Source organism: Hetaerina americana, unplaced genomic scaffold, assembly GCF_022747635.1.
Source record: "Hetaerina americana unplaced genomic scaffold, ioHetAmer1.1.p SCAF_9, whole genome shotgun sequence".
Classification (NCBI taxonomy): Eukaryota; Metazoa; Arthropoda; class Insecta; order Odonata; family Calopterygidae; genus Hetaerina; species Hetaerina americana.
In genome coordinates this window covers 11,912,282-11,937,298 of record NW_027287538.1, presented here as the reverse complement: position 1 = coordinate 11,937,298, position 25,017 = coordinate 11,912,282, and the positions used below count along the sequence as shown (strand labels likewise).

The window sequence follows — 25,017 nt, the reverse complement described above, 5'->3', positions numbered from 1 at the left end:
ATATCAAACTAATCACAATATTTCCGACTAATTCAATCCACTTCTAATCCAATGTTAACATTTCTGTTAATATATTGGAAAAGAAAGGATTTTAGCAAGAGAAAATTATCAAAAAATACAGTCGTGCAGATTGCCAAATGGAATTACTCTTCTGTTCCTGGATATTTCTTCTGCTCTAATCAAAATTTTCAGGATGTGTGGTCACTACTGCGGCATGGCCATTCACGACAAAAACGCCTTATTTAAAGGCGTTTTATAACTCATACACTATTCTCATTTCATTTGAATTTACGCCGGCTTTTTACTTTGTTTTTAACAACCTACGGTATATCTTGTACCAGTAGTGGCATCCAATCAAAACTCAAGTTCCCAAAATAGGAATAGCCGTACTGTTCGCCATCTTTCTCACACTTAGAATGATTCGAATTCATGAAATTCAAAGTTCAGCACATTGGAATACTTACCAAGTTGTAACTTGCTAAGTGGATTCTGAATAAATGAATAGAATCCCTAGTATCTGGAGTTTGTTCTCAAAAATAAGAGAATTCACTTAATAACCTACGCTAGGTTGCACTCCGCCGGTTACGTCCACGTCCGAAGAAATCTTGCATCCGCGTGCAACGTTCCCCCGAACTTCCTTCCCCGCTCTGCATTAATTATAATCCACGCTGACTTGCTGGAGTTTCCACTGCACCGCACTCGCGGAGTATCACTGCAAGTTGCTCGCCTTCAGGTGGCGCCGGATTCGGAGTCAGGGCACGTTCTTAACCTACTTCCGAAGGGACTCCCACTGGGTCAGGTGTTACGGCACGCCGGCAAGAGGGCACTTGCAGGCAATCATGCACACTCCTTGGCTATAAGCATTCGATATACGGCGTTCGACGCCCCCAGGTTCTCTTTCGGTCCCCATTTCAAAGGATGTCGATGACGTGGACTAAAGTGTTCAAACTGTCAAACGTTTACGAGAGTTGAAATGGAAACGGTTAATATTTGATTAAGCTTCCTGCTTGTTGTAGGCGTTCATCCAGAAGGAATATCGTCCATCGTCAATTGTCAATTTCATGGGAATCAATGTTTAACTTCCAAGGATGAAATGTCCTAAGGGGCTATTTTCGCAAATCTCAAAACCTCTGCCGTTTGAGAGATAACGAATGTTGCATACACATCGGGAAGATTTAGTTACCAGACCAAACTCTTCCGGCAAGAGAAATCAATTCAGTGAAAAGTAATTTTCGCTCACAATTGCTTAGGCTGTGCCGTTATATTATTAAGTAATTAAATATCATACATTACTTTAATGTTTTACAGCTCTAAAACTTAATAAAACGAGAAATGTATATTATGTACACTTTATTGAAAAACCTTATTCGCTGGAACACTGTTTGCCACGTTGGTCGAGGAGCGATCGTGAAACACGTGTAGTATGGGGAGGTCGACGCTATCTAAAAAAATGTGTTTGGAGAACGCAGTTTCCGAAATGTATGCTTTGATGATATTACAACAGCATTCAAAATTTGGTATGTACCTTAGTATACAATTAATGGCCGCAAATAGTTTACAATTCAAGGGATGCCAGATAGCATTTAGTAATTATAGAAAGCATTCCTTTAGCTCTCATTGTCACATCACAGCTGTGATTTACTTTCATCTGCTTAAGGATTAATGAGTCATGGATTTTGGAGCAATGATTTACACCCGTATAATTGCATCAAAGAAGAAGAAAAAAGAGAGTTCTGAGATTGTATATACAGGGTGCGGCAACATAACTTCCCTTTTTATAAAGCAAAATCCCCATTAGGTATGTTGCTGCACCCTGTATTTGCTTGATTTCCATGTATTTCCAAATATGAAATGATTACCTTTGGGAGCTTAATTACTTCATACACACCTCAGAGATTTCATTCATTCATAGATTTCATCGTAAAATTTTATCCATCATGTAGGTTAAATATTATTATTAACTAAAAGGATTCAGCGTAACTAATTACGTTATGGAATGGATTCCTTTGTTCACTAAGCCTTCTAATTTTCAGATATGATATATAGTATTCCACAAAATCGCTTTCAAAAATTTTACATTATAAATTTCACTGTTAATTCCGTATTCCTCTTTCCCCAATGGTTTATATTTTATGTATAGTTATTTTCCTAAATTTCTGCCATGCATTTTTAATAGACTGGTGACGTTTCCCTCAAGTACTCTTTAGAGCAAAAAATGGCCCACTTTGAGATAAATAGAAATTGGAAAAAGTATTGGTGAAAATACTCGCTAACTTAATTGACGATAGAAAATCAATAATGCAATGTACTCCTTTGTTTCAATTTTGCTCCTTGACATTCATCTCCGTTTGGCGTCATTAACTTTTAATGGCTGAGCAAAGTAGCTGAGACGCTTGAGTAAGAATCACGACTTAGTTTCTTTTAAAAATCTCTAAATTTTGCTCCACAACAGTCGTCTACAATCGAGGCGGAAATCTCAATTAAGATCCCGATGAACCCATTTCGCAAAGTGCTGCTAACACGACCGAGTCTGAAGAGCTCCTAAGAATCCACACAGTGTTGGGTAATGAAATCTCACTGTCGTCATTCGAGGAAACAGTCAGCGCGCCTTCCGAGCGTTTTCGAATCACTTTAGCGATTATTTAGAGGAGACCGGCGAAGAAGTGATTTACTTCAGCCCGTCGCTAAATGAATAATTTCGGATGGCGCATAATTTAAAATCCTCTCTTAAGTTTGAGAAATTTCATCACGACCCTCTTTTACCTCAATAAATGACCTTTATGCTGCTATTGCCATAATTTTATCGCTATAACCAAATTACATATGTTGCCAGAGAAATCCTTAATACGCTTAAAAACATTGTAAATAAGCTCGTTTGAACTTAACTGAAATTCTAGTGTTGCTTTCAACGTACCATATGGACCAAGTACATTTAAAAATACGTATACACGGCCAAATCGCAAGGAGAGGAGATACTTCGAAAGGATAAAAGGGTGGTACTTACGAACTTATGGCGGGAGGAAGACGGAAAGAATTAGAATTTAACACATGCTATAAGAGGCTAAATATCTCATTACCATAGAAGTTGATTTTTCGCAAGGAAAGTTTGTTAGATATGATTCAAAGGACGATTCAAAGAGTTCAAAGTAAACCCCTGGATGCAAAAACAAGTCGATGCAATTATTTTTAAGTGCGAACTTTTTGTGTTTCCGTAAAATAGAAAGTAATTTTGACTCTTTAAGTTTACCTAAAAGCTAAAAAAATCTTTATTGCAATTTGCCTTTTATATCACAAAACAACCAAATTCCAGCCAATACCTTGCTTATTAATAGACTGTTTCCTTTTTATCCAATTGAATGTACCATTTTGATATTGACTGGTATATGCACTGAGATCTTTTAATAACAGTTATTTGATAAATCTTGAAAAAGCTTTCAGGTATTTAATATATTTATAAACTATGAATAATTATGTACATATACATAGTTACATCATACATACTCTTTAGAAAGGCCTCCTATTTTTTAAGGTGAACATTAGGTCTCCTTGTATATTTCCATTTCCGTTAGTGCTCAAAGTTCATTTAAAAGTTACTTTTACCTAAATAAATATCTTCTGTAGATAGGCAAAACTTTACATAAAACGTAATCTATAATGCAATGACGATATTGCCCAACATCTCCTATGAGCCTAACATCTCTTCATATTCGTCATTCGCTGCGAGCTGTAATGACAGAGTAAAACATAAAGTTTACGCCTCTAATCTAATCTAGTCTAATCTAGTCTACGCCTCTAATACTTGTAAAATATTCCTACAAGGAGGGACAGATGCCGGAAAAATCCTCTTTCCACTTTCATTTTATTTTCCTCTTTGATAACATCTTTAAACCAGGAGACTTTACGTCAGAATTCTTAAGTCAAAAGTAATTCATCATTTCATCGGTTTCATATGCGTGAAGAATGTATTAGTACACACCGCCAAAGCAGCCAAAACAGAGTTTGTTTTTTACCATTGAGGGTGATGCCAGGGACAGGGTAGTCATAAGGCGTATCCAGCTCATATTTTAAGGGTTAGGAGGATAGTTACTTTCCATTTGCCAACGTTACTACCAATGACGTTCTAGTAACCAGAAAATCGCACCACTGAGTCTTGGTTGGGATAATTCAGAAACCTACCCGGGATGAGAATCCAGGACCTTCTGATCAGTATCCAATCGTTTTAACGACCGGATTTTCCTATCACCACTCATGTAAAAATAATAATAAATATTGGAGGAAAATATGCCTGGCTTCATTTTGAGGAAATCATGCGTCATGGAAATATCGAAAAGAGCTTTGTAATCCATTTAACAATTTTTATTAAAATACTCTTAATACAAGCTTTTATATTAACACTCTCAATGCATGGTTTTTATTATTATCATTAATTAAAATCAATAAGTGAATTGAACCAATTTTTTAAATTATATCCATAACAACTATTGTCCCCTATGAAGCCGGATTATCAAACCACCGAAAGTTATTCTTTTTCATGCATCCGAAAACGGTGATAATCCCTCAAACGTACGTATTCGCTGAAAAAATTAAACGTAGTTCCGAGGGGGATGTTGAAAGAATAATGCGTTTATTGCAAGTATGTTGCGTAATTTCTCAATGCTTCAAACGTGACACCACTAAAAAAATAGCACTAAATGTGTGTACTCACGTCGTGTATCCAGGAGAGCCTCCGCCATGGCGGGTTGGCTTGCACGTGGCACTCGAAGTACACGTCGTCGCCTTCCTTGATGTCGTCCGCGTTCAGGGTGCTGCCCAGCCGAAGCGTCACGATGGGGGGGTCTGCGAAAAGATTTCGCCATTTTGCGTGACTTCCAGGCGGTAAAGCCCGTGGAAAACGTGCCACCGACAGAGATAGACTCTTGAAATAACATTAAAGCAGTCAAAGAGAGCGATGGACAACAAGAGGAACACTAAACGATGGTAAGCCCGAGATGATAGGTTTACAAGAGAGAAACTCGAGTCGGTCACCTTTTATTATCATGTAGATAGAAATATATATTTTATATATACATCTTCCACTCCTCAAACGCGGTTACCCAGAAAAGTTACTACAAAATAAAATCCACCGCTCCGCCCGACCACACACACCACACAATAACAAGCCCACATCTGATGCAGGACTCAACCTTTGCACCACCTATTTCCCCGGATCACACAGACTGAAAACCCTCCTTAAAGAACTGTTTCCAATTTTACATGACAATAACGCGACCTCGTCCTTACTACCCCAATGCCCATCTATCGCATACAGACGACCCGCCAATCTCAGAAACCTTCTGAGATCCACCAACCCTTTGGCGCCCCCCCGTGACAAATTTCCCAATATTTCCCCAACTTGCAACTGCCCCCGATTTAAAACCTGTCCTCTTATTATGCCTACTTCCATCTCCCTACATCCCCTCATTGCCCCCTCACCTTGTTCCCACGCTAATTGCCTCTCAAAAAATATTATTTATCTTTTATCATGCAAACATTGCACTTCCTTTTACATAGGCGAATGCATTACCCCCTTATCCATCGGAATGAATAATCACCGGTACTCTTGCAATTCTGCCTCACTCTCTTCTCTTCCTATCCCTTCACAGGCCAATTCCCACAACCTTTCATTCGACCAGTGTTTTGCTCTCAGCATCCTAGAATCCCTACCTGATTCAGCCACCAATATAGAGGTGAGAACTCGTGAATCCGCCTACATATTAGCTTTCCGTTCTTTCAAAATTCCCACCCTTAACCGCCATATTTAATTTCCCTCCCAGCATTCCCTTCACACCTCCCCTCCCCGCCACTACCTCTTTCCCCTCTCCCGACCAACAGCATATTTTCAGTCTCTCTCGAAGAAGGCCTCTGAGAGGGCCGAAAGCTCGAACAATTTACCGTGTGAGTGTCCTTTTAAATGTTGCTATTCCATTCTATTTGTGTTATATTGTGTCAGCCCATTATTGCGCCGCTCGTGTGAGTTTTTCCGTACAATAGTTATATATACACACACATATATATATATATATATATATATATATATATATATATATATATATATATATATATATATATATATATATATATATATATATATATATAACACATATATATATACACATATATATATACACATATATATATATATAACACATATATATATACACATATATATATACACACATATATATATATATATGTATATACATATGTATATATATATGTATATATATATATATATATATATATATATATATATATAACTCTGAGATTTAAAGAGAGACCGAAGTACGAGGGTAGGCTGAAAATTACGGCACACATGCTTGTAGACCACATTCAAAATGACCTTCAGAAACAATCCTGGTGGCATGTGGATGTAACATTTCCTGCGTGTTTCATCAACAATTATGGCTTTTCCAGACTCGCAATCAAGAAAATTTTACTACCCATCGATTTACAGTGCACCTATGAATAGCATCGTCACCATAAACAGCCTTTAAACGACGATGAATCTCAGTAGGAGTCACTTTTTCAGCAGTTCAAAATTCGATAACAGGACGCCATTTAACTCGCCTTCAAATAGCACTAGAACACGTCGCCATACTTCCGCTTCTCAAAATACACTGGATGAATGTAACGACCTCAAACCCGCGTATTTGTGCTGAGGGGGATTATTACTTAAACATGCCAGCAGGAGTGCTTCTGAAGGTCATTTTGCTTGTTGTCTACAAGCATGTGTGCAATAATTTTCAGTCTACCCATGTACATTCAGTTCGCTGAAAGTTAAAGAGTGAGGTTTGGATTGTATATGACGACGTAACACCGAGAGAGGAGCAAGGAAGATCATCACAGTCAAACTAAGCAAGTATTCGTACCGATGTCGTACCCTCTTGAGTGCTATGCCACCAAGACCAGCCACTCTTTCTTTCAGTTTTCATTCTGCCAGCATCTGCAGTGTTCTCTCCTCTACGACTATCCCCAGATTGAGAGAATGCATGACATATATAGACACACATCGGGAAATCTATGGAATATGTATATGGAAGAGCTGAGATGGAATTCTCCCGAATGAACACGTACTCCCAAATCTTCGGAACCGCAATGACACTGCCGACTGGAGACTTACCCAAAACCCAGAAAGTAGGATGTTATTACAAAGTGGTGCTCGGGAAATACGAAGGAAAATTTAGCTCACCCCCTGCCACGCGTTTTTTAAGTTCACGTCGTCAATTTATTCAGCAATGCAAAACTTTTAAATGGTTTGGCTTGAAAAGAACTTAATTATCATTTTACCTATAGCTAGAAGACTAACTAAACTTTTTTTATATCAATGAGAACAATATAATTGGGAATTTCCAGTTTGAGGTATTTATACTGTTCACATGTATACTAACAGGGAAAGTCTAGTGAGATCAAAAGCATACGATGAATGAGTTGCGAAGTCACGTGTATCTCATTAATCTTCGGCATATAGTAAGAAATGTCAGGAATCCGTTGGGGGAGAGGTGTAGAGCAAACAAATGCGGCTCTCAGCTTCCCCTTTCACCCTCGCTCCATCACTCAGACATTGACCATTGACAGTCGAGAAAAAACAATATAGGGCACTTCTTTTATGGCCATGATTGAATGAAGTTACTGGGGTTGCATACACACACGCACACACATAGTTTTACCTCCTTACCTCTCTGTAAGTGTAAGGATTGCGACGATTATATTGGCAACTATTTGTAACGTAACAAAAAGAATTCTCCAGATTAAGCTGAGAATCACGCATAAAGAGCTTAGTTAAAGATTCCTCTCAATTATAAAAAAAACCTCTTACGGTTCATTAAAGCCTATTGTGAGAGGCCTGTGGTTCCAGCAGCAACATATTCCAGTTGGAAAGGGAGCCTTTCACGCGGGGCGACAGCAGAGACGGACCGGACACAAAATTTTTTGTAAGTCCACATCGTCGCGAACAGTCTTGAGTGAAAGAGAACTAAACCATCCTTCTAACGATGCAAACAGTGGACATTATTTACTATGCGTATAAATAAGACCGTGTAGTTCCATTACTATTGCTCACAGAATGTTAAAAAATAGAATTTTTGCCATTCCATCAAAGATATGACTCGCGATGAAAACACGCGTGATGACAAACTGAGAGAAAAATAGAAAGTAAGTGACCGAGTTTAAAAATCCCAAAACCGTTCACACCGTGGAGAAAAAATGTATAAGGCTGTTGAAATTGAGTGTTTTCTTTTTGAGGCTTGGAGGTGAATTCGCTCAACCGACCGTGAAGCCATTAAAAATGTTACTGGAGTCCCACTTGATGCAAAATTTCACATTCGCTACATCCTCCTCTAGTGAGGAAGTCACTCATTGAAATAAAGAAGGAAGGCACAGTCTGGGATAAATGCGCCATTCATACTTGCGACGAGTACGTTCTTGGGCGTTCCAGTCAGCTGTAGAGAGAGGTTCTACCGGTCCGTGGAGCAAGATGGGAAAACAAGAAATAGTGCGCTCACGACGAGGAGAAGACAATCTCCTCTGGTTATAAAAAAGGTGGGAAAGGAAATTGGGAAGAGGGTGGAGGAATTAAGGAGCATCTCGTTAAGGAGATTAGGATCGATGAAGAGGATTCAGCGAATCACCATTTATAGAGTGCTCTCAGAGACTAGGGAAGTTTTGATTTCCCTCAATACCAGCCACGAGCAATCGAAGTCTCTCCTAATAAGAGTCACGTTTCCAGTTTATTGTGACGGTTTAAATATAAGGATTCGGTCTGCTCCTTACATTGATACAATTTCAGGGCTATGCCTTTTATCCAAAGGAAGTCGGAATTCGGCAATTCCGCCTTCACAGAAACTGTATAACCTCTTGGTAAAATTGAGTATCAGACACAGAGGTTTGACTTTGTCCTGGGTTAGTTAAAAAATTGGTAGTTATCGTCAGTAGCAGAATAATAGAAGTCGAAGAAACGTACCCTTATATTTGCAATAGCATGTAAACGTAACGAAGGAGAACGACTTTTTGAGGAACATGGTAATATGAAACAATTTAAGGAGTAAATTTCCTGAAATGACCTAAACTCGACGGTATTTACTTTGCATATCACGAAAAGGAACGGGATGAAAGAATTTGTGCGTGGCTTTCTGGACAGATTACAAATATTAACTGTATAATTACTAACCAGTATTATTAATTAATATATAAATTGTACAACTGTTTCACATATTTCATGAAATATTGGTTATTTGAGCAGGAACATTCAGCATATGCATCATGACTTTAAATGAGATATTTCGCTGAAATGTTAAAGATTATTAGACTGAATAAATATTTCAAAGACGGTGGAGATAATGTTCATTTCAATACTTTCGGAGAAATAACAATTAATAAGTAAAAAATGAACGTAAAATAAACAAATTTGAATATTCACTACTGATATTCAATGACATATCTGTTGCCCAAATCATAAAAATTTTCCTTATTTCGTCCACCCAAATTGTTGTGATATGCATGATGGCGGAATAACTACAAGTTATTTTGATGCTTTCCCTCACATTTAATCATTATTTAAATATTTCTGTACATTCTCTAGAAATAACAAATTCATTAGGCAACAATTATTTCAAGTCTTAACGAATTGTGTCGCCATTTCTACAGTCGACCGCCAACGGAATGGACAGAAAAAATGATAAGCACTATATAGTATGCTCATATGTTAGGTGCAAAAGTACTCCATGAATTTTACTAACGACTTTACTATTAAACTAATCTATTTCCTGCTACGATTGGAAGCTTAAACACCAGTATCAATAGATAAATGACTCTAATAATATGCATTTGCGTCACGATTTTTCAAAAATGTATTGATGGGATTAAAAAAAGAAATGAATACAAGATTTGAAGGGAAATAAAATTGATTTGGATGTTCAGAGGAATGTATTTGAACAATGATCTGAACAAGCATTTTGCAAGAGTAAGTTAAAGATAGAGCCATTTCAAAAATTATGCACCGTCCTTCTCTTCTGAATAAAATGGAATGCCCACTTTCCGCAAGGTACAACTTTTGCGCCACAATTTCGTATTCTTTCTCTTTCAACCACTTTTCAGCTATTTCCCGACTTCTTCCCTCATTCAACTTGCATTCTAACCTATCATCTACAAACGTCTTCAAAAATCTCTTTCCTATTTACTTTATCTCGTATTCTTTTTCCAAATCTGCACGACATGTGAGGTCAATATACCCATATTTTAATTCCCCAAATGCCTACCTCATTACTCTACGTTTTCATATAAAGTTATACAAAAACATTTTTCTTTCGTCTCAAGTGACCGTGACGTCAATTTTCATCTTCAATGGGGTAATCAGTGCATACCTCTAACTCTTTCCTAATGAGTAAAACTACTCCTGTATTCAATAAATTAAATTAAAGAAAAACTACTCATAATATGGCATTTATCGTCAGAAATAGGTTCTCTAGGTTCTTAAGTAAAAGACATACAAATAGAATCTGAAACAATTTAGCAAGAGAAAATCAACGAGTACAGTTATTGAGTGGCTTCAGGCGTGATGTGGTGGAAGTCGAACACAATGAATAACTGATCGAAGCACTTTTCCACTTGATAATTTTTTTTTTACGACCGGGTTTTGATGCATTACATCATCATTAGGACCCGATGTAATACATTGAAACCCGGTCGTAAAATAAATTTTATCAAGTGGAAAAGTGCTACGAGCAGTTATTCATTGAGTGCAGCTATTTTAAAAATACATTTACAATACCCTTTCAATGGATATAATTGAATATTACACTCTATATTTTATTGAAAAACCCTTACACTCTCATTTATATCGTATATCTATACTATTCAGTTTTATGCGGTCCTTTGAATTTCTTAAATATATGAAATACATCTAAAATACATATTAAAAAGGCCCGCTTATAATGTATTTACTAAACTTACTTACTTACTTTATTTATAAACCTAACACACAAGTTTGACGATTGAAAATATCAAAACATTTTCGCTATGAAGTGAAAACCTATTTAAAATGCTACAAATACACTCTGATTCCTGGAATTCGAAAGAGCATTGATTCTGGAGTGTCCTAATGTAAAATTCAAATTAAAGAAGAAAAATATGAGGAAAGACATCGGTGAATCCTTCCGAAGTCTAGTCTCAATATTCTCTACCAAGAGTGAATATGAATAAAGTCCAAATACGGATTGAAAAGGGAACTCAAGGTGTTCAGTCTGTAAATTGAAAGACAGGCTGAGATGGTGAAAGGGTATCGAGGAAAAGAAGTTAAGGTTAAGGCAATGGAAAGATAGGAAAGTGATAGAAATCCCATTTCCTGAGACCAGAGTGCCGCGAATACGAAAACGGTTGCCCTCTCAATTGAACTCATTACGTGGTAGGGAGCCCATTTCCGACATCGTTAAAGTAACCATCGCGCCGATATATCTTTTCTCCCTTTCCTATTGTACCAAGGGAAGGTACAGCATAAGCAGTATCTAGAGCGTGATAAATTTACTTATCAGTTATCAGCCTCAAGTAGTTCAGAGAGAATTTGCTTTTTAATGCATTTCTGTGGTCCATTTTCTAAAATGTTTTTATGAAAATCATTTTCCAATACAAGCCACTACAACTCTTGGATTCAAAGAATGATTTTTACACTCGGAAATTGTTGCATTGAGACGAATTATGGTGTATAAAGTAAATGTTAAATTAAATTTAAATTATATATCTTCAGAGAAAATTCCCCATTTACTAATATGATGGTTTGATAGGTAGCTTTAAAACTACCCTCGTATCAAAAGTGATGACGTATATTTCACTATCTTATTTGATTTCCTGTTCATATCCCAGATAAAAAGAAAAAAAATCTGGTTTGTCTTCACATGTTAGCGTTGTTGGTTGTTAAAGGCTTGAAAAAAGTAAATAAATGATTAGATTTTTTATATGTATATTAACTGGGTAATAAAGTTACTTCCCGAATAAAAAAATAATAAAAACTACCTAATTTGTACTCTGATTGATTTATTTTACGCTGCACAGATTTTATAGCCATTTTACTCATTAATAATGCTTAGAACTTTCTTTTTTCAAGAAATACTTCCACATGGTACACCTTTTTAAAGTTAAGTTTTAAGTATAGGTACAATTTGAAGTTTCGTCTCGTTATCAATATGCTACTAACTGCTATTAATCTTTACCGAAGAAAGGCAAGGATGTATTAGCGTAAGTAAGTGTTGGAAGACGTCAACGCTGTCAAGGAACTATGTAGAAATGAAGAAGACATTGGCAAGGAAGAGGATATCTCGGAGGACTGCTACGATTCAATTCCCGGACTGATATTCTATTATGATGATGATGAATGACTCTTATCGAGCGTTTTGAAAGGCAAGCGTCACATTTTGCAGAAAAGGGAAGCGAGCCTATTATTTTCATCTCAATTCCTCAATTTCGGCATTTATCGTCTCCCTGTTACGGACGGACACGTGGAAGGAGGAGGGAAGTGGAGTCGTCGTTTAGGAAGATATATAAATTAGTTCCCCGCGGGTACTCACAGACGACTTCTATCCTCCAGGTGTCCTCGAGGTACGCCCCCGTCACGTTTGGGTTCTCGGCGCGGCACGTCACGTGCTTGCCGTCATCGTCCGTGGTGGGCGTGAAGCTCAGCTCGCTCACGGTCGCGTTCTCCCGCGCCTCCTCCTGGAAATAATAAAAAAAAGCACTGTTTCCCCGCACAGCTGTTGCGAGTCCCCAATAAATTTTCGCGCGCATGATACGTGAATCGTTATTGCTTGGAGGAAGGTACATATATAAAAAAGAAGGAGTGGGCGAATCGTCCGTTTATATATAATATTAATCCTTCACACAACGATTTCAAACATGAAAATGATTTGTAAATATTCCAAAGAAAAATATTTTATTATACTATTGACCGAATGCACTGAGTGCTTATTTTAATATAATATGTATGTTTTTGAGAAATATTTTAATGCACCTAGAAATTTAAAAAAATCGATTTTAATTTACCGACACACTATCGGATGCGCTTGCAAAATAAAGGGTAGTGATGGTATTTCTGACACAAAACAATTTTCGGCTCGAATTCAAGAAATATTCTTTCACGAAACTTTGTTTGGAAAGTTCTTTAATCAAAGAAAGCTAAAACGCTTAAAAGCTAAAGTACATCTTTTATGTAATTTACCTTTCAACAATAAATACCTTTCAATAATAAAACAACCGTATTCCGATTTATGCATTGCTTATTAAGGGATTGCTTCTTTTTAATCAATTGAAAATTATAATTTTGGATATTTTACTGCCGTACCGAGGTCTTTAATTTGGGTATCAATTGTTAAAATGTCTTCAATTCTCAAAAATGTTTTTTATAATAAATATATTTAAACAGAAAATAATAATTTTACATTTAGCCTATTTCTACATGCCTTCTTCCAAAAAAATGTACCGTCGATTAATACTTCAGTGGTCTAAAGGGTTCTGCAAAACCTTTCGCAAGAAGTCTCCTAGCGTTTACTTTAGCGCATAATATAGTAGTGATTCGTGATAATGATTTTTACCTAAAATGTATTTATTACTTTCAAAATTTTGGTTTTTTTTGGGTTCATAAATACTTTTTAATTATAAATATCGATTTTACTGTAGGACATGCCATTGGGGTTAGCTGTCAATGCTTAATGATATCATTATTAAAACAAACATCCAGGTACAATTTTAGGTGATACTGGCTAGCTAACTAGATTCATTACGGCGATTATGACGAATAATAATATTTTTATATTTGTTCGTATTTTAAATTTTATTTCATATTTTTAATATTTTTTATTAGTCCATATTCACATATGATGAATATTTTGAGCATTTCAGAGGAGTGATAAATATCTTCAACCAAAAATTAAGCAATGAAACTTTAGCCCAACAGCTGAAAAACAAATATTGCCTGAAAATAAAAAAAAGCCGGAATTGCCAAAAACCCAGTGAATGAGGATTATAACCACATATCATAAATCGTTTACAATTCCTTCTACAGTCTAGGGAATCAGCAGAAAATGCAAAAACATTAACATTCTGCTGAGTAACTTTTATTTTATATCTTAGGTGTCAATCACTCTGGCACAGAGATTACAGAACCAGTAGTTATTTCAATCAGCAGGTAACATTATATATGTAAATTACTATAAGGCAGTCAAAGAAAAAAATAAATGAAATAAGAACCAAGCACACTTATTGAAATTAATGTGATAGGCGTTTTATAACGGAGTAAAACTTTCAATTTTCACCTTTATAGTAATAATGACAAAAAATATATAATAAATATATACTTCTTTATTCTCTTATGTCAAAGCATTCTGAATATTAGTGAATGCTTCGTAAACGTTTGCTGGCGCAGACGTCACATAATATGAAATACCAAGCTGCACAATTACTTGACGTTTGAAATAGTTACTTAAAGGAATGAAAAACTTCATTTTCAAATTTTTAATTTTATTATAAAAATATTCGAAGCAAAGGAAAGAAAATATATTATATCAAGCGAATGCTATACCGATGAAACGTAATCAGGACTTTTGGCGCCGACAGCTTTAATCTGTGTGTCACTCCTTTCATTTTGGCTTGGAATAATAACATTCGCTGTCAGATGTAATTACCAGCGATTCAATGATACTCAAATCGCACACGCTTCTAACGATTAGCGCAAGGCCCGGCTGAAATAAAACCAGGGAATTACAAACTGACTTATTTATGAGTTTAGTACCGAAACAATCATTGGATTACATGGTTTCTGATTATGGGCTCTTAATCGACTAAAACCGGTTGTAAGTATGAATACATTTCAGGAAAAAAATTCGTTTTTTTAGAATAATTGCTTTCCGCGAAATAGTATCGCCTTTCTTTGATTGGAATAGTTTCTAAGTGAGTGCATTTTCTCTTATTTTGTCCCTTGATTGCGTAACCAACACTACACTTCATTGGCGATTTAAAAACTTGGAGCATAATTCTGACCATGTCAAATGATTTTTTCATGATGAATTTCCATATTATTGTCCAAAATCCTACCGAAACGGACAAAGTGCAAGGCACAGTGGAAAAGAGAGGGCATTTACAATGTTGTTTATATTGTTGGTACATTTTTTTCAAGATTGTTGGTAGAAATCCAAAGATGGATGGAGAGCGTTTTGAATGACGATGGAGTGTTGAAGACTGTATTGGAGGGGAGAGCGTTAGCTTAGCGAGGAAAGCATAAGAAAAGTATAGGCATGTTGAACGATTTATTAGGAGAGACATAGGAATGTGTCATTGCACCGTTTTCTAGTCTGTGCCCATCCAAAAACTACCTTAACCATGTAGAACACCATAAATAAGAATTAGAATAATTACAATCCACGCGACTGCGTACGTCCTTCATGCGCCCTTGGAGTTACTTTTTGCATGAAAATAGGAATATGTTACCACTAAGGGGACATTTTTTTTGTTTCATTAAGTTCCTTCCATCAAAATCCATTTCTCCATTGCTTGGGTTAACGAAATCGATATGCGAGTGGACACTTTGCCCGCCCTTCGTCTAAGAGGAAGTTCCACTCGCACACGCGGGCGGCTCTGTCTCATTCAAGCATTGGACGCCGTACGGGGCGACTCACCTTCACCCGTCGCAGCTGCCGCTTGCCCTTGTACCATGTGATGACCGCGGGGGGTCGCGACCCGGCGGACTCGCAGGTGACCTCGTATCGACGATCCGCCAGTAGGGGTGTCACCTTGTTAGTTATGCTCACAGTCAGTGGTTTCACTATCTCGCCGAGGCAAGTCCGTCGTTTGCCGCGTGGATGGACAAAGAAGATCAAGAGAACAAGTCAGGGCGAAACGTGCAAAAGAGAGAAATCATGTGATATAATTAGCACAAACGTATTTAACCATTTTAGCGTTCTAACCCAGGACATCTCAAATTATTACATCAGGAGTTGCTAAGTGCTTGGGTAAACTAATAAGTCGACCTGGTTTCTGGTCTTTATTATACGTGCGGTTATGCTAGCTACAGTTTTAATTTTAATCAAGCACTGAGAATTATACAATAAGAATGCATGCACACACTTTAGTCTATATCTACGAAGGTAAGGGTTAGTCGGGATAGGAGAATTAGTATCAAACGAAACCATTAACGCCGTTACCCTTGGACATGACACGTTAATGGAGGATAACCATTAAAAAGACGGGAGAGCAGGGCTGGAACTAGCTCCAACCTTGTAAGCGCTGATTTTGCAGGTTGTCATCAAAATTAAAAAAAAATATTCCACGGCTTCCCGTGGCTTGCGCAATAAATTCATAAACGTCGTCAATATCAAAAATGACCATGATATACTCATAAACAGTAACTATATTTCACCTTACATAGAGGCGCGTCTTAAGAGTAATAGCGAAGACCCGGCACAGTTTATTTGACTTGATTCAGGGTTGTAGATGTACCGTTTTCAGTATTGTCTCACGTACACTCGCCCTCCACAAGGATTATTCCGAAGGGCATCGGCCGAAATAAAAAACAAAGCTGGAGCAGGATCTCTCAGAAAAAATTAAACCGCTTCGAAATATAATCTTTGCTCACCTACTGATTTAAGTAAGGAATCGCTGAAATAAAATTTTCCTAAAAAGATTAGAATTTCAATGAAGACAAATGACACTAACAAAGTACTATCACTAAATAGCACTTCTACTTTATCATCTCGTGTAATAACGTGTTTAGGTCGTATATGAACATTCTGTTTTGAAATAAGCATTTATCACAGAAGATTTTCATGAATTACCCTGGATTTCCTTGACGCAGGTCACACCCCGCAATTAAAATTTTGAAACTGTTGGGAGACGAAGTGAGAATTTAATTCACAGTTGAGCATACGACACGAATACTCTTTTAATTGTGGGATGAGGATACAGGGTGCGGCGCCTAAATCCGGACAAGCACGCATTCCCTCAAATGAGGTTTCCTCGCCGGGTTAGCGAAACCTTCCCCAGCAAAATTCTCCGAAATATCATCATGCTTAGCCATAATATCGTTAACAGTTGATCTTTGGGGTACCAGGAGAATCGAACTATTTCGAAATATAACGCCCAGTGCGAACACTTTCGATAATAGCGACTCTTCGCTTATTCGCCGCACTTGTACGTAACATCTCGGCTATTTTGAGGTTATGACTGTTTACTAGATGCCTATAGCTTTCCCCAACGCCAATTGCGACCTCCAGTGGTACTACGATATGGCGGGAAATTCAAATTGAAATTTGTCCGGAGATAACCGCCCCATCCTGTATATCTGATCGTACGGACGTGGAGGAGAATGGTTATTTCGAGTAGTGAGGAAATTAAGTTATGCATCAGAGGCGAAAGGCATTGGAAATTTTACGCGACCGCGGACGTAGCAGAGATTGATACAAAATCACTCACGGTGTATTTCAAGGACGAGGGACGTTTCCCGGGGCTCGGCGAGTCCCGAGTTCGATGCCTGGCAGGAGAAGATGGCTCCGAGGGCGGATCGCGCCACGGACGGCCAATTGAGGCGGTTCTCGATCACCTCGCCCGTGTTCCTCTCGTACTGCTCGTCGATCGTCTCGCCGTCCACCAACCAACGCACCGTCGGCTCCGGCTTCCCTGGAAAAGATTCCAATTAATATCTTGATAAATCAGAGAATACTACCCTGTCCAATTAATACGCGAAATGAGGCCATAAAAAACTTTATTTTGCAAAATTTAGTCAACATCGATTTTGTCCCCTTCACAGTACTCTCCATTCGTTGCTATGGACTTATTCCATCTTCTTTTCCACTCTTTGAAGCACCTTTGGAAGTCTTTGGCAGTCATGCTTTTTAGTTTTCTCGTCGTTTCTTGCTTTGTTATGTCCACATCTTCCCACTGATGTCCCCTCATCACATTTTTGCATTTTGGGAATTAGAATAAGTCGCAGGGGGCGAGATCTAGCGAATAAGGAGGATAATCAAGGATGGTGATTGAACTTTTTGCCAGAGACTGGCGAACAGCCAATGCTGAAATGTGCAGGTGAATTGTCATGGTGAAGGATCCATCCATTACGTTCGGTTTAAATAGTAGTGTCCACTGTTGATTTTCCTAAATTCAGTTCTTCAGCCATCATTCGGAGTTTTTCGACGATCGGGAAGGACAAGGGACCGCACACGATTAATGTTGTCGTCTCCGGCAACTGGCGCCTCTAGTGGGCGGGGCTATGGCCCTCGTCATGGCCGCCAGATTGCACCAGTTCGCGTATTTTTTGGACAGGCTACGTACGTATTCTAACTCCTCGCCCATTGACGTTTTTCTCATTATCGGTGATTAGTTATTAAGGGAACCACATCAGGGGATAAAGAATCTGGATTGATTACAAGGGCGATAACGATTGGAAAGGAACAATTTCTGGGGTGCAACAATATGAGGAACGTAAAATGAGATAGGAGTGAAGTGACAGTCGCGAACGAGTGAATGACAGTTAATGAACGATAAAACAGCTGCGGCACGAAACCAAATAAATTGTCAATGACTCTCTCTTTATGAGTTTATATTAAATATACGAAATCGTAAACGTATATAATTTTGATATTTGACAAATACGAAGGTTTCTGAGAAAGTAAGTTATGCTTTGAAACAATATATGAACCTATTAACAAGATGAAATTTTATTATTAAAAATTTGAAAGATAAATTCTTCAACTATTTTTCTATATAGTCGCCACTCAAACTGAAGCCGATACGCAAGATTTTCAATTCCGTCTCTGAATAAATCTCCAGCCTTAAACACTTGGTTACACTATCATGCAATTCTGCGTCACTATCAACGCACTGCGTTGCAAGCCATGTCTAGCAAGAGATCCGTAATCGTAAATGGGCGATTTTCACGAATTACCTCGTTGATTTTGACCGTTAGTTCATCTGTCACAAGGCAATGGCCGACCACTACGGCCCTCGTGAACATTGGTGCGGCCATTTTTAAACTGGGGATCGTGAGGGGATCGAGATGGTGCGGGGGCTAACGTACTGGCTGCCCAACCTGAGGGCGTGGGTTCAAATCCCGGCGGTGTTGAATATTTTTCAGAGGTATCTCGATCCCTACTTGAGGTACTTCGTGGAGTGGAATTTAAGTGAGTATGCCGTCCGTCAGATGCGACGTTAAACTGCGGACCCCTTGGCGCCTTTCGTAAAGAGTAGGCTAATGCCGACGCCGGGTTTCCCTCCACCCTTCATCCTTTCCTGTCCATCCCCTATGGCGCAAATGACCTCAGCAGTCGGTCGCCTCCCCTAAAAACTACTAATATAGATCGTGAGTGCGGGAAGCGCCCAAGTATTTAATCGAATCTAAACATTCCATTTCGGAGTTCCCGATGCAGTAGGCATTCTGGAGGGAATTACTCTTTTCCAAAAATTCATCACTACGTATTTTTTTAAGTTTAATTCTACTTGCCTAGCGTCTAAGCAGCGTTGTACGGCATTAAGGCCATCTGATATAGCTGCTAGGTCCTCAGGATAATGGATATCTGGGTAAACCACTGCATCGTCGGCAAATTAACTTATCTTACTAGTGAGTACGGAGTCAATGTCGTAAACGTTAATTAGGAATAAAAGTGGTCCGGTAACACTTCCCTGGGGAACACCTGAAGTAAATTTTACGCCATTTGAGCTAACTCCATCTTTGTACTCGACCATTCAAAAATCTTTAATCTAGCCAAGGATATTTTTATCTATACCATATGCCACATGCTTTGGGAGTAGTTTAGTATGAGGTACTTTGCCATCGGCTTGCTTAAAATCTAAAAAACCGTGTCCACTGGAACATTGCTCTCTCCCATTACAAGAATATCATGAACAAAAATCGGAAATTGAGTCTCGCAGGATCTACCTTTTCGGAAATCGTGCTGATTTTTCATTAATAACTCCTGATTATCGAGGTGTCTCGTGATCGAACTAGGAACTATATGTTCCATAACTTTGCACAAAAGGATGTGAGGGAAATAGGTCTGTAATTACTTGGTTATTCCTAGTGTTAAATTCACGCATTGGCAATAAGGGGGTAGTTTTTTCTGTGCCACCCAGGTTTCCTAGGTAGCTATGATACGCAAAGAATCACACATCTTGACTGAAGCAGAGGGTTCCCCGAGCGTCGAAACCCGGACTACCATGTCCAGATGAATCAAAATGAGTATAAAATACCAGGAATTTTTTGTGGTTAAAAAAAGACAAGAAATGAAAACTACGAGGGATAATCTCAATAAATGATTGCATACAAGAAAGGTAAGAGGGGATAAATTCGAAGAGAACACGTGGAAAAACCTTATGACCAGGATATCAGACAGTTAATCGTAAAACATTGAAAAGACAGTGAGTCTTTTCGTTTCCATAGGCATATTTCATCTTTAGTTTGGACAATGTTGTGTTCATTTCTTGTCTCAAATTTAAGTACTTATTTCTGCTATTTTTTAAATACAATAATTATTGAATACCGAAATATTAAGTATTTGGGTAGCTTCTTTCCGCTTTTGCACGTCTTTCTGGGAGTCACAGAAAATATACCTCAATTCATAAGTGTATTTTGAAAATTTTAAAGTGCAATAAACGTCGAAAGCGTCAAAATAATCCCGTGGCATTTCATTGCGCTCTTTCGTTTGCCATTACGGGGCGAGATGGCCGCGAGGAGAATTACACGAAACTCTATTCGGTGGTGGGCACATCGAGAGGGGGGATAATTTGAGCGAATGAACGCGGAAAAAATATCATGAATCTTGTCGGCCCTGACCACGTATCGCGCCATCATTCACGCGCCTACTCAGGTTATGTCGATTGAGAAATGGCACTCGCACGAGCTGGGGCACTGTATCAACGTCATTAGGGTATTTTTTAAATGAATTAACTTGAAAGTTCCACAAAAGTATTGCATGTTTATCAAGTTTCGTTTACTCGTCTCGAATAGTACTCTTGGATTTTAGGTTTACGTTGCACATTACCTATTCCAGACGAATTTACCGATTTAATGTAACCCTGGTGTTCAGTTACATAGTGTAAATCTACCAGTTTCAACTGAAAAGGCGTTCGTTGCTGGCACACTTTGTATCTCATCAACTCCAGGTTAAGACGTCGTCATGGCTTTCGGCGCTTAGCGTGTGTTTCCAGTGAGGGTGCCAGGGGCCCCTTGAGGGTGGCGCTGGGAACTGGAGGTTGATTCCGGGACAAAGGATCCCCTTTAAACAATTGCCTCTTTGCTGTTTAATGAGAAATATAGGCCGCACTGCCTTTCTAGTTTAGCTGTCCTGTAGGATTCGGGAGAGATAAAGAAGTACTAGCACTTGTCAGTGTATCTATATTTTCCAATCATTCACTATGCGCGTGCATAGATTACAGCGCATTTAACACATGTGATAAGTGAATGAGTGTCAATCTCGTTGTAGCCACGTGTTTTCGTGAGTGCGTCCTCGCAATGAGGCAACTCCACACCCGATTTTCATCTACGTAACTCGGGGAGTTTTTTTAAAGTGACTCCCTCCCTAATCGGACGACGAATTCGCGGGAGTGAATGGGTGGGGGGGTGGGCAGGGGGGGAAAAGATGGGGGGGGGTGTATTAGGTTATGCCATCACTCAAAACGCGACGTGCCCGTATGCTCCCCACTATTACGATGGAATCGGAGCAAACACAATTGAATCACCACAAATTGAAATCCTGCAGACTAAAAGTACCTAGTTTAAAGACACACGATTAGTTTTAAATTAAACTTTTAAATTTAAAACTAACGCAATCAAATAAAAACACAATATATGTGAACCTTGAAATTTATTATGAAAAATACTGGGCATTGTAAACAGAAAAGCACGGCCATAGGAAATTCGAAAAATTGATTTTCAAAAAGCAATGCCCCAGTGTGATAACACACCGCGCATATCAGTTCTACGAATTTAATGATGGTACTTAAAAAGAGAGTAAAAATCATTACTGTTAATTATCCACGTAACATTCAACTAAACTTTTTCCAGGAATCACGGACTGCTCGGCCAAATGGCCATTGAAAACAATTACCATTGCTAGAAATTATAAATTTTCGCTTACGGTGTACATTTTTGGATTAAACAATGAAACCTACCCAAAGGAGTAGCATTATAACCTTGTATATTTTATTCTATAAAAGAATATATATGATCAATTCATTTACCAGCTGTACTAAAATAATTCTAAAATTTGCATTCACCCCTTCGATACGCGGCACTTTTCCGATGAAAAATTTATATATTTCAGATAACTGAATTTTAATATGCTCTCCTATAAATGTGCAATTCGTCAATTTTGTAAACTTCCCGGTATCATTGCTCTCTTTACCCATGAACTCAACCCATTCGCTCTTTCGTTAAACTTATTACTTACCCCCTTCCACTCGGCAGTTGAGAATTACGTCATCTCCCTCATTGTAAGGCCCGGCGGACGTGGTGACGGGTCTCCCATTCTTGTCGAACACCACCGGGTGCTCGGGAGGAACTGCAATGTAAGAGACGGAGAATGAAATTCAGAGGGCAATTTAAAGCGGCAGGAATTACATCGAAAGAAGGAATAATATCAATTTTAAGATCTAACGATTGTCTTCACCCAACAAAAGTAATGGACCCGAATCTCGTACTAGGTGTATTTTAATTTTTTTACATTGTACCCTGCAAGCCACCGCTAGGGTGATTAAACACCAGTCTACTTTTGACAAAAAATACGAGTAATTTTCTCCCCCCCCCCTCCCCTAACGTGGTCGGAAAACATTATTTCGTTCCCTTTTCACTATTGGGAAAAATGTCATCTAAAATCTATGTGTCATACACTTAATCACACCAATATTATGTATTCGACAGCGGCAAAGCAAGTTTTAATAACTAGGCACAGCACTTATTATTTTTGTCGCGTAGTTAGCATTAATTTTCGCTTGATCTAGGAATGGGTTCGTTGAAGAGAAATTATTAAGTATCAAACTCACATTCATGAGGCTCGTAATATTCATTCATTATGATAAAAGCAAAAGTCCTCTCTCTGTCCCTCCTTTTCTTTCCCAAATCTTCTTTCATGTAAAAAACCACACATTTTATGTTTTGAGGTTATCCATCGGAATTAAATATGGAATTAATGCTGCAAGGCCAATAACCTTGCCCATTAAATGACAATGGTGGCTTGTTGTATATTAGCCCACATCAAAAGTCATTGTCGTCAATCTCAGTGCAGTGTTCCATTTTCACAATAATATACACTCGATAGAGGGAAGGTTGGTATGAAAAGCGTGGAAATATTTCACCAAATAAAGTGAGACTCAAAATTTACAGGTTTTGTTTAACTTGATCAGAGATGATCTATATACTTGGTGCAGAGGCTCCACCCTCCACCGTCATCTTCAAGTTCCTTAGTACTTTCAGCCGTACTTAATGAAATTAGTTTATTTTGCGGTATTTGTCGAATTATGAACAGGCATCTATTTAAATAAACACTACAAAAAATAGGTCATTATCCAGTTGTGTGCGCTAACATGGAACCGTTTTCCTTAAACGAATGAAATCGGCAAAGGTGGGTCTACATGGAAAATAATAAACGTGGATGATAGGGCTTGGATTTATTATTTCAAAAAGCACTTATGTACTAACTAATTGTTGAAACATCGTATTGTGCCGAAAGAAGAGAAAATAATATTTTACACGTTTCATTCAATTAGTATAACTCCAAGGACAGCATACGTGCACAGCAATGAGAGCATAGAGCATTACTCTCAAAATGAATCAGAAAAAGTAGGTAAAGTCATAAAAAACTTGTCGAATGTGTTTGTTGCCATTTCACGCGAAATAATACAAAAGAAAACTGCTCCGCCATACAAACTGAATTCCCATCGAATCCATGCATTTAAGAGCAGAATTAATCCACCATTGTGACGATTACAATCGTTGTCGCCGAGGTTATTGGTTGTTAAACTCCCGTTATATGCACCTGCGCAGTCGTTCGTCGGCTCGAAAATTGCGTTCAGAGTTTGGTCAATCTCTGATAATGGCGGGATCTAACAAAAAAGAAATGATTGAGGCACAAGGCTCTGAGAGGGATAGCAAACCGTTTATAGTTCTCCCCCCTCATGCAGCTAAACCTTCGACTTTTCCCTTTGGCTTCACACGCTTTTCAATTCTCCATTTTACTGACCGGTACCGGAAGCAAAACACGTGTCGTGACGATGATAAAAGATATAATAACCAGTGAAGGGCCCCGACCATGGCCGACCATTCGAGCTAATTTGGGGCCACCGTAGATGGCCGATTGTTGGCACGCGAGACATTTACTTCCGTCCACTCCTCCGCCTTGCCTTTAAAAACTTGCTTTCCATGTCGACGGCAATGAGCAGGGATAATCGAAGAGAGCCAATCAGAAGCAGGGATCTGTACATTCCCTGCGGCCCGTGAGGCTTCGAAATGAAGGTGACCGCTACGTTCTTTTCACCGCATCTCAGTACTGATGCACAGAATTAATTGGCGACAAACATTCTGCGCCAATTACACGTAGTCTCTGTCCAATAAATACGCGAACTGGGACCATAAAAAGTTTTATTGGGAAAATTACGTCTACATCGACTTTGTCCCCTTCAAAGTACTCTCCACTCATTGCTATGCACTTATTCTATCTTCTTTTCCACAGTTTATTAAAGCACCCTTGGAAGTCCATGGAAGTTCTCGGCTTTTTAGTTTTCTCGTCGTTTCTTCTTTTTTTGGGTCCACATTCTTATAGTGATGTCCCCCCATCAAATTTTTGACTTTTGGGATTAGGAAAAAGTCGCAGAGGGCGAGATCTGGCGAATAAGGAGGATGTTCAAGGATAGTGATTGAACTTTTTGCCAGAGACTGGCGAACAGCCAATGCTGAAATGTGCAGGTGCATTGTCATGGTGAAGGATCCATCCATCATGTCCGGTTAAAATTGTGTGCACT

General features: G+C 38.4%; 1 protein-coding gene across 1 annotated transcript in view; it reads right to left on the bottom strand.

The window, feature by feature from the left end:
• The window catches only part of LOC139699009 (neural cell adhesion molecule 1-like), an 87,856-nt gene that overhangs the window by 29,373 nt on the left and 33,466 nt on the right, over positions 1–25,017 (bottom strand). Inside the window, exons 3-7 of the mRNA XM_071598005.1 lie at positions 22,452–22,562; positions 17,485–17,688; positions 15,693–15,838; positions 12,594–12,738; positions 4,706–4,836 (exon numbers count right to left, since the gene is read on the bottom strand). Coding sequence (XP_071454106.1) covers positions 4,706–4,836; positions 12,594–12,738; positions 15,693–15,838; positions 17,485–17,688; positions 22,452–22,562 — 737 coding nt within the window. The remainder of the gene's footprint in view (positions 1–4,705; positions 4,837–12,593; positions 12,739–15,692; positions 15,839–17,484; positions 17,689–22,451; positions 22,563–25,017) is intronic.